At 50.6% G+C, this 10,202-nt stretch overlaps 1 protein-coding gene across 1 annotated transcript; it reads left to right on the top strand.

The window, feature by feature from the left end:
* Positions 1–330: 330 nt before the first annotated feature.
* On the top strand, positions 331–8,519 carry TGME49_309730 (thioredoxin reductase). Its single transcript, XM_002364179.2, has 11 exons — positions 331–1,074; positions 2,189–2,451; positions 2,866–2,997; positions 3,577–3,713; positions 4,153–4,219; positions 4,470–4,716; positions 5,217–5,309; positions 6,075–6,169; positions 6,593–6,673; positions 7,087–7,341; positions 7,983–8,519. The coding sequence occupies exons 1-11, from the start codon at positions 585–587 to the stop codon at positions 8,109–8,111; spliced, it is 1,989 nt and encodes a 662-aa protein (XP_002364220.1). The 5' UTR covers positions 331–584; the 3' UTR covers positions 8,112–8,519.
* Positions 8,520–10,202: the final 1,683 nt, after the last annotated feature.

The raw sequence follows: 10,202 nt of genomic DNA, 5'->3' as shown, positions 1-10,202 counted from the left end.
TAAATGCCTGTGTAAAAGAGCAATAAAGAAGTGAAAGGGGTCACCGAAAGCAAAAGCAGATGCGTAAACTACAGAGCGAGGGTGATAATGTTTTACTTCATCGAAGAATAATATCATCGAAGAAGGGTGTTAATGACTTATCTCGTCTACACTAATCAGGAGAGAGCATATGCGCACGCACACGTATCTCGGCGGCCATCATCCAGCAGTGATACAAGAGAACGGGGGTCTTTACGTCCTTGCACTCCAGCTCTCCCTCTTACACGCAAGACGGTCGCGTTTTCCTATTGGGCTTTTGCCGCTTCAATGACGTTTATTGTCATGCGTTTCCTCAAATTTGGAGAGTTTCGGCGTTCGGATCTCTAGATTTCGAGGGTGCCTGCGCACGCCTGCGAAGAGTCGTTCTAGTTCGTCTCGAAAAACAGTCCTGGCGTCTCGAGTTGAAACCCTTCAAATAGCGACTTTTTCTCGTCCGATAAACTCCTTGTTCGCAGTTCAAGACTCGTCTCAATTTCTTCCACACCCTTATCACTTTTGTCGGCATCTGCTTCTGCCTTTTCTCGTCTTTTTCTGCCATAGGACCTATGAGTTGCCTCTCTGTGTCTGCGGCAAGGGCGTACGCTGCTGCTGCTGCCTCTCGGCCCGTTTCCGCGTCTTTTCTGCCGGCTTTCTCGCGTCTCTCGCAGTGCAGTTTTCTCAGCGAAAACTGCGTTTTACGCTGTACTTCTTCCGTTTATCCCGCTTCGCACTCGACGCATCGCACAAACGATCTCCAGTCGACTCTCTCAGCTGTCGTCCTCCCGGAAAGGTTGCCTTGCACCCCCCTCGCGCACGCGGCCGCCGTCGTCGCTGTCTGGAATTCTGGGTCTCTGCTCGTTTCTACACCACTTTTCTCGGTCTGTCGCACCGAAACTATCAGCTGCGCACCGCCGGCACAGCGACAGCAGGAACGCGCCTTCGCCTCCGAGAGAAAACTCTCAGTTATTTCAACGAACGCGAGCGAAATGGCGCCCACAAACACGAACAACGGCGCTCCCTCCTGTGCCGATGGAGAATTCGACTACGACCTCGCAGGCAAGTAGACATGAAACAGTGCAGTAAAACCGTGGCTTCCAAGAACTGTCTGGCCTTCTGCCGCAAAAGCACACGCTCTAGAAAACTCGGGCCGCGATGTGCGACCTCCTCAACCAGCGGCGGTGACGGGTGAAGGTTACTGTCAAGAAAAAACCAGCAAAGACATGGAGAACGGCGCGCGTGTGTTTCCACAGCTGGGAAACGGATATCTCCCCTGATGTGCGCGCCACTCCCAGGACGGTGGCAGTGATTGTACTAGCGTCTGAGGAGTCGTATTCTCTCGCTTCTCAGATGCTAGGGTGCCCATAACCATAGTGTGCTGCCCCCTTCCTCTGTGACATGTTGCGAACACTCGTCCGTTTGACGATAGTCGATGCATGCGCACAGGCATCCGTGCAGTCATTTGAGTGGCGGTGCCGCATCGAGATTCTTTACTCAAGGTGTGCATAACTTTCCTTTAGTCGGTTGGCATGTCGAGCCGCGATCTCGTTGGCGAGCAGGCCTCCAGTAGAAGTGAAGTACCGGACTCTGCAGCAAGAGGTAGAGTCGTTTCCATGCAGCCACAGAACCAAGGAAGAGAGTGGAACTTGTCGTGGACGGAGCGAAATGGAGGGATGAACAGCGACTTCGTGTCTGTGTCTCGGGCAGACCGCTGGGTCGAATCCCCGAAGAGCATGTTGTGTTCCTTCTTCCCGTTGTTATCTTTGACACGAGTTCTGTATCAGAGGCTGTCCGTCTTGTGGTGATGTCTCCGCAAAGTCGCTCAGGTTCCCCAGTAGAAGTTTATTTTTGGAGTCCCAGGTATCCAGTGTCTCGGATGCTTCAATTTGATTTTCCTCATCGCAGGCTTCTTCTTTCCCCCTACGCGTGTCTAGATTAGTGTACCTAAGAAAGTTGGGGAGTCTACGATCGTTCTTCTTCTCTCTCCTGTACGCTCTCGCGGGTGCTCCTCTCCCCGCAGAGTGCTCTCAGCTGTCTTGCCGTCTGCGGGCAGAGCACGATAGCAGTCGAGCCCCAAGGAAGGCATCCCTGTGCACTTTCCTCTCCACCCACCGTGTGTTTTGAGACCCTCCCAAGCGTGCTCCAGTGAAAAACGTCTTTGCGTTGCATGCAGTCATTGGCGGAGGCAGCGGCGGCTTGGCGTGCGCGAAGATGGCCGCGGCGCAAGGCGCAGAGACCGTCGTTTTCGACTTTGTTCAGCCGTCCACTCAGGGCTCTACTTGGGGGCTGGGAGGAACTTGCGTGAACGTCGGATGCGTCCCCAAATACCTTTTCCACCACACCGGACTCGCGGGTGCCAACGCACACTGGGATGGCCCTCACATGGGATGGAAGGGAAAGTTTGAGGAGCAGGTCGACTGGGGTGTCTGCGTCGAGGTAAGACAAGGCACAGGACTGCATGCAGCAGCAGGAGATGAGAGTGCGTCTGAGAACACCCTCACTCGCGAATCTCGGCCTGGACGGGTCGAGCTTGTGGAGGGGAGAAGAGACCGGGACATCACGTCCGCTCTCGTTTGAGCTGACTCGACAGTCCACAAGAAGAAGCCACGGAGTTCGCTGTGGGACGACTTTGCGCGAGGGAGCTGGGTCTCTTGGATACTGAAGACCAGTGCACCTCGAATCTCAAGGCTTCTGTGTGCATGCACACAAAAAAAGCCAAGGAACCCCGTCGGTTCCCTGTGCAGCTTAGACCGTCAAAGGAGCGAAATCCGCTGTGAGGAGCCCGCGCTCTTGCAGTTGAGGCCTGCAAAAGCTCTTCCCTTGGCCGATGTAATTTGACTTGGTTTTCAGAAAGTTCAAAACTACATCAAGTCTCTGAACTTTGGATATCGCACCGGACTCCGCAAGGCGGGCGTCACCTACATCAACGCGTATGCCAAGTTCGTTTCGCCGCATGAGCTTGCGTACACCTTTCGAGGAGAAGTATGTCAACCGAAGCCCGATTCCGTCTAGAAACGGAGCAGAGGCACACGCATGCAAACAAGCGACTCAGGCTTCGTATCCATTCCGCTCGACCTTACACGTTGCGCCTCCCTCTGTCCTGTCTGTGCGGGGGGAGTGTCGCGACTGCTGCTTCGACCTGTCAACATACACAGGTTTCTTGCGCGTCTGCCTCTCTCACACAAGTCCTTCGATCCGTCGGCTTTCTCCTCTTGTGTCGAGGTTCTCGGGCCGCATGTTGACTCTGACAGAGGCCCCTTGCATCTTGCGCCGTGCATGCATTCCAAAGTCTATAGGTATCTGCATGCGTACCTAGAAACTCACGTGTGCATGTGCATCTACAGGTATATATATATATATATATATATATGCATATATGCTTTCAAAAGTATCGGTATCTGCATGTATGCGAATGCGTCTGTACATACAGTCAGATCTCTTTGTAATACTCCGGCACCTGATTTCTACTTGTATACGTACACACTGATACATATATCAGTGGATACCCTCGTATAATATGCACACGCTTGATCGTTGATAATTGAGGTCTTTTTCTTCCAGGATAAAATTTGCAAGGCGAGGAACATCGTGGTGGCGGTCGGAGGCAGACCTCACATTCCTGAAGAGGTCGAGGGGGCAAAGGAGCTCGCGATCACAAGTGATGACATTTTCTCTCTCAAGCAAGCCCCCAACAAGACGTGAGCGTTTATTTTCATTGTTCGCAGAAACTGTTTTTTATGCAAACTGCAGACAAGCCGGACAATTCTACGGCTTTCTTATTTGTGTCACCAGTGCTGTCAGTTGCTGTCGAGGCCTTGCGTCCACTTCATTATACAGGCAGTGACCGACAGCTGGGAGCGTCGCTGTATTTTTCCGAAGACATGTTTTCCGAGTGTTTCTTTATCGAGCCAATGTGCCTCTCAGCGCATGCAGAGAGGATACAAAAGGAGGGGAAAGTCGATCTGTGCATCTCTTAGTTGTCGATCTCTCCCCCCGCCATTTGGGGTCGGGGCTCGTGGACAGTTGAAATCGCTTGTCTCTCAGAGTGAGCGTATGCCCTTTTTCAGCTCGTCACGAATCGGAAAAACTCTGTTGGGTGTAGACGTTTCTCTAATTCTACTGCGGCTGTGTCCTCAGACTCTGCGTAGGGGCGAGTTACATTTCTCTTGAATGCGCCGGCTTCCTCCGCGAATTGGGATTTGACGTAAGTGTTCGCTAAGTCTGAAAAGCTGCTGCGACGTTCTCCTTTTCTGATCTCCGAAGTCCTTTTCTTGTCAGGCGGCGACACCTAGGATGCATTTCGTTTTCGTCTCTCCTTCGTCTCACCTATCGTTTTTCATTTTTTTCTTCGTTTTTCTGTCTGCTCTCTCTGTTTCGCAAGCACCAGGGACTCGGCGGGTCCGCTGCCGCCTTTTCTGCACCACTGTTTCTCCCTTTCCTCTTTTTCGTTGCAGGTCACCGTGGCTGTGCGTTCCATATTGCTGCGCGGCTTCGATCGGCAGTGCGCAGAGCAAGTTGGACTTTGTTTGGAGGAGGCAGGTGTCCGGATTTTGCGGGAAACCATCCCTGCGAAGATGGTGAAGCAGGCGAATGGAAAAATCCAAGTCACGTTTCAGGTCGGAAAGGAGAAGAAGGAGCTCGTCGAGGAATTCGACACGGTCCTCTACGCCACAGGACGCAAAGCCGACACCTCCAACCTCAGTGCGTGAAAGGCGAAGACGGGATGCCTGGGTCCGGCAAGGGAACCTCGTTTAAATGCAGGAACGGAGCGCTGAACTCCCTCAGGCGTGATCCTTTGATGAGGAAACGTTTTGCGGGGATTAACGTGCAGTCGAGATTCCTTTGGCTTCAAGATGCGTTCCTCGTACGCGTGGAGTCTCTTTCGAGGTTCGCTGCGTGAGCCGTGGGCCGTCCGTTGAAAGCAGTTGGCAACAGCGCTAGGTTTCGGATTCTTTGAAACAAAGAAAAGATGCAGCGTCTTCGTTTCAAAAGCCCCGAGGGGAGAGAGAACGTGCAGACCGTCCACCCATTGTCGGTGGAGAGGTACTCTGGAGGGAAGCCATGTTTAGATGTGTATCGTCCGCCACAGTGTGGGGTACATTTGAAATCACTTTTTCGCATCGGAAACTTTGGTGCGTCTTCAAAAGTCCTCTTTAAAAACACCCTTCTTTGTAAACAACTTGTTTGCGTTTCGAACGCAGATCTTCAGGCTGCAGGCGTCGAGACCACGGAGACTGGGAAGATCGTCTGCGATGGCGACAGCCACACAAGCGCCCCATCTGTCTACGCGATCGGTGAGAACCACGGCGTTCGATGAATCAATTCTGCCGTCGGATTTCTAATTCTTTTCGTCTGATGTCGGTCGAGCTACTTTCTCGTTTTTGATTGCCAACGAATCTGCGTCCTTTTGGACTTTCGATTAAGTTTCTTCTGAATTTCTAATGAACTTCCTCTTTGCTTTGGAGGTATCTCAAGTTTTTTTCGGTACATGCACACGAAGCTGTACAGTGGACTTCGAGGAGAGGCCGCCCACGATTGTGGTGGGAGAAGAGGTCTTTGAATGCGTCGAGGAGAAACGACAAAGAATCGAAGACGAAAATGGAAGGAGATATCACCGTACAGAGACAGCAGCGAAGAACGAAGATGCAACGCGGGAGAACAAGGGATGAAAGGGAGAACAATCGGTGACATGGGGACGAGGAAAACACGGAAGGGAGCAGGTGGCTCCTAGTGCTTCGCCTTGCCTTGTTCTCTCTGTCGAATCACTTCCGAGAGAGAGAGCGGGAAGCAGAGACATAGTGGCTTTTAAAGGAAGAAGAAAAATGAAAGAACATGCATGTAGTCCTCCATATTCTTCGTTAACTTCATTTTGTGTCTGCCTCTTGCGTTGTTCCTCTGTTGTCTTTCTCCTCGTGCGTGTCATGCTCTCTCTCCCTTCATCACTTTATCAGCTTCGTTTGATTGCCTGTCTTTTGTGTCTGTCTGTTCGCTCCGATTCTCGCTGTTTTTCTCAACTTTAACGTTTGTTTTATTTTTGCCGGGTTTTGCGTTTTTCTCAGGCGACGCTGTGGAAAACTTCCCAGAGTTGACACCAGTTGCCATCAAGGCTGGAGAGATCCTTGCCCGCCGTCTCTTCGCGAACAGCACAGAACATGTGGGTCTTGTTTTCGTTATTGTTTTTTCTCTTTTCGCTTGTCTTCCCTGTTTTCTCTTTTCTCTACTGTCTCTCTCCGGCGGTGTATCTCCTCTGTTTCTCCTTCTCTGTTTTTGCATCTTCTTCTCCTTGCCTTTTCCTCTCTGTTGCCCCTCTCTTTCTCCTGTTCCTTCTCTTCGTATGTTTTTTTTCGTTCCTTGATCGCGTCTTCTTTTCTCTTCGTCTACTTCCTTCGGAGAACGAGAAGACGGAGAACGCTTGGAGCAGCGCACACGAAGATGTGGAAAGCGGAGGAAAACCGTTTCACTGTTTCTGGGGAGAGACGTCGACGAGAGGGTTCCACGAGTCCTGTTTCTCGAAAAAAAGAGATTGAGGCTGTGAAACGAACGATTCAACTCTCGAAACGAAAACTGTGTTTTTCAGATGGATTTCACCAACATTCCGACAACGGTCTTTACGCCGATCGAGTACGCCCACACCGGATACTCGGAGGAAGCCGCTGAGGTAAGAAGACAGGTGCTGGACTTCCTGAACGCGTTCCGGCATCGCGTTGTAACTCGGGGCTGCCCTTCCCGTTGCTTCTCCACTGCAGTCGACTCTCCGTTTTCCTGCCTCTGTTGCCTCCGAGGGCGGGTCCTCATTTGCAGCGCTTTTCTTTTGCTGCCTTTTCTCGTCACAGGCGAGCGCGCGACGCTCTGTGTGGGTCGGGAGGAGGAACTGTGTGTTTCGAAGGAATCGCATCTGCAGCTCTTCACATTCCTTTTGGAGTCGGAGGCTGGCATCAGCAGCTTCGCATCTTGTTCCTCCAACCTCTGGGGTTCCCCACGTTTTCCTTTCAGCCTTGGTCTGCGTGAAAACGTTGAATTCGAACCTCAGAAGCCACTTGTGCGTCGCATCTCTTTCCTCGGTGCATGCAGGCGGAGTTTGGACGCGACGATCTGGAGGTTTATCTGTTCCAGTTTTCGCCGCTCTTCTTCTCCTGCGTGCACCGCGAGAAGGCGCCGCAGGCCAGGAAGAGCCCCGAAGACGTCGACATCACCCCGCCATGCCTCGCGAAGCTGATCTGCGTGAAAAGCGAGGACGAGAAAGTCGTTGGGATTCACTTCGTGGGTCCGAATGCAGGCGAACTCATGCAAGGCTTTGCACTGGCTGTGCGTCTAGGCGCGAAAAAGGTGAGTCTTCGCAGCTTTGAAGCAGAAGGGAGGAAACACAGGGAGGAGGATGCAACGGACAAAGGTCCGTGAGAGAACGACGAGCTAAACAGAAGAGAAAAGTCATCTCAAAACGCACAAGTTAAAGCTCCCAACCGGGGATGTGCGCGCGGATGTGTGTCGAGGGCTGAGAAGCGGTGTGGGTCGCAAAGAGGATGTATGAACTTTCATCGAAAAACGTTTGCAAAGAAAATCGGGTCTTCCAGGTGTACCTCGGAATCCCTTTCTGTGAAGGGCCTGCGCGGTGTATATACACCTCAGAAAAGGGCGGCGACAGGTTCCGGCGTCGACTTGGAAACCTGAAATCTTCGACCGTCCCGACAGCTCGGTCTTTCTCAAAGATGCTTCCATGTTGGCGCTCGAGTTGTTCGACATATGCGATGTCTGCTTTCGTCTTCCTTGGAGCTGCAGAGAGAACCTCGTTTCTTTAGAGCACTCTCGGGGAAAAACAGCGGTGACGCACAGAGGCGGAGGCTCTCCGTGTGGCCGTAGACTTCGGTTTGCACATTTTCTTGCAAGTGTTTTTGTTTTCGTGTCTTCTCCTTCACCCTCCCAAGGCTTGTCGGCTGTTTATTTCTGAACCATGCTCTTCCTGTCTTCAGAGAGACTTCGACAAGTGTGTGGGCATCCACCCGACGAACGCAGAAGCTTTCATGGCCCTGACCGTCACCAAGGCAAGTGGAGAGCCATTCGTTGCTTCTGGAGGATGTGGAGGCGGCAAGTGCGGATGACGGTCTTGCAGAACGTTCAAAGAGATTTCTTGATTGACGTGACTTTTCCCGTTGAACTTCTCGTCTTCGTGCAGTCTATCCGCCACTTACAGGATATCCGTGTGGTCCGAATGCGAGGACCAAAGGCGCTCTTTTTTCCGGAAAGCGGTTCTTTTTCTACAGGGGAAAACGTCTTTCCTCCTAAAGGAAGGAGTCTTCTTACTTATAGGAAAGGAGTTCTTTGCATCTGGCGTGGAAGACTTATGTGTGTCTCAGAGGAAGCGACTTCGTTTTTTCTCGAAAGAAAAGAACTCTTTCGGTTTAAATTGGAAGAAAGCTCTTTGGCTGCAGGGGCGACGAGATCCGTTTTCCCCAACTGACAATGGTTCTCTTCCTCTAACGAAAAACACGTTCCTCGACAGAAAATCCTTTTCTTTCCTTGAATCGAAAGAGTTGCCTTCTCGTGAAGGAAAAGGCAGGAGTTGCGTTCTTGCGAACAGGTCTAATTGTCGTTTGAAAGAAGACACAAAAAAGAAACAGAGCATCTGAGGAGAGATGTTAGGGGTGTCGGGGACTCCGCCTGAAGTATTTACTGACGGAGAAAGGTGAAACAGAGACCACAGGAATTCTGGAATACTTTTTTCTGCACACGAACTTGTATTACGGTCGCTTTTTCGTAGGCTCTCTGATGTTCGTCTATACCGAATCATTTGATCTATCTATCTATTCCTATTTACTTATATCTTTCTCTACCCCCATGTATCTCTATATCCCTCGACATCTATCTGCATATACCTCCGTCCATCCATACCACTCTATATCTCTTTATACCTCTCTACATCCCTCTCTGCCTGAATCTGCCAATATCTGTCTACGCCTCTCTATGTCGTTCTTCATCTCTGTATATCCCTCTATAATTATATATACCTACCGCTATGGATATCTATCTCTCCAAGACTCTACATCCTTCTATATCTAACTGTACCTGCCTGTCTCTACTTCTCTCTATACATCTCTTCAGACCTCTGTGTATATCTATGCCTGTATGGATCTAATTCTGTCTATATCTCACTGTAGGCCTCTATATCCAAATCCATATAGCCGTTTATCTCTATCTATCTTATATACACCATCATGGATTCGGAGAAAAACACAAATACAGGAAGCGATAAGAAAATCGCGGCTTTTCTGCCAAGCGCGCGGTTCACACGTAATATATATATATATATATACACGTATATATACTGATTCTGATGTACGTAAACAGGCAAACTGTGACAACAGCATCCGCGAAAGAGATACGTTGAGGAATGGGTGGCGAAGACTGGGTTCTCTTGAAGCTCTTGGGCGGTTTGAACAGGCGAGTTGCACTCGAGTATCGCTTTCGCTGTGTGAATTGTGAGACCAACTCGAGAAGGAAGTAGCGTTTCAATGAAGAAGCATTCTTTTTTCTTGTATCGCGACTTCTACATATGCCACGGTTGTGTGTAGGCACAGCGTTGTTCGTGAGACGCAAGTCGATCGATCGCTTCGCGTCGAGCCGCACCGCAAGAGGCTTTTTCCTTGTAGGCTTGTTCGTTCTTTCTTTTCTCCGGCCTCCCAAAGCAGGTAGCAGCCGACGCCACGCGCGAACTGAAACCCAGACAGCGAGTCTTTTCTCGAATTCCTTCCAGTCGCGAAAAATCGTACCTTCGCCAGGAGGAGCGCAGTCCATTTCTCAGAGCCCTTTCGTCTGTGCTGGCAAAAAGAACGCAAAGTGTCTCGAGTTCGGTAGCGCTCTGGGTTCGACAACTAACCCCCCACAGAGGAATTCGGTAGGTCGCTGAGGAAACCAGCCGAGGCATCAGACGCCGGATGCTTTGGACGCCGTGCAGGCGAACAATCGAAAGGATTCTGTTCAGAGAGTTACGAGAAACGGACAACTGAGGCCATTCCAGGCTTAGTTGGAGGACCACACAGAGTTCCTGAAAAAGGAAAAAGCCCGAACACACAAAACTACATGTAGACAGAGTTACAAAGCTATGTACACATGAAGAACCATATATATATATATATATATATATATGTATATATTTGTACACGAATGTATTTAAGAGGAAAACCAAGAATTGC

This window comes from Toxoplasma gondii, chromosome XI (assembly GCF_000006565.2).
Source record: "Toxoplasma gondii ME49 chromosome XI, whole genome shotgun sequence".
Taxonomy (NCBI): domain Eukaryota; phylum Apicomplexa; class Conoidasida; order Eucoccidiorida; family Sarcocystidae; genus Toxoplasma; species Toxoplasma gondii.
This window is presented reverse-complemented; position numbering and strand designations above follow the sequence as displayed.

Excerpts from the sequence above, each read along its gene's own strand:
- TGME49_309730 (XM_002364179.2), top strand. The coding sequence starts at position 585 with ATGAGTTGCCTCTCTGTGTCTGCGGCAAGGGCGTACGCTGCTGCTGCT. Across the intron at positions 2,452-2,865 it reads ACTGGGGTGTCTGCGTCGAG|AAAGTTCAAAACTACATCAA; the intron begins GTAAGACAAGGC and ends CTTGGTTTTCAG. Across the intron at positions 7,342-7,982 it reads TGCGTCTAGGCGCGAAAAAG|AGAGACTTCGACAAGTGTGT; the intron begins GTGAGTCTTCGC and ends TCCTGTCTTCAG.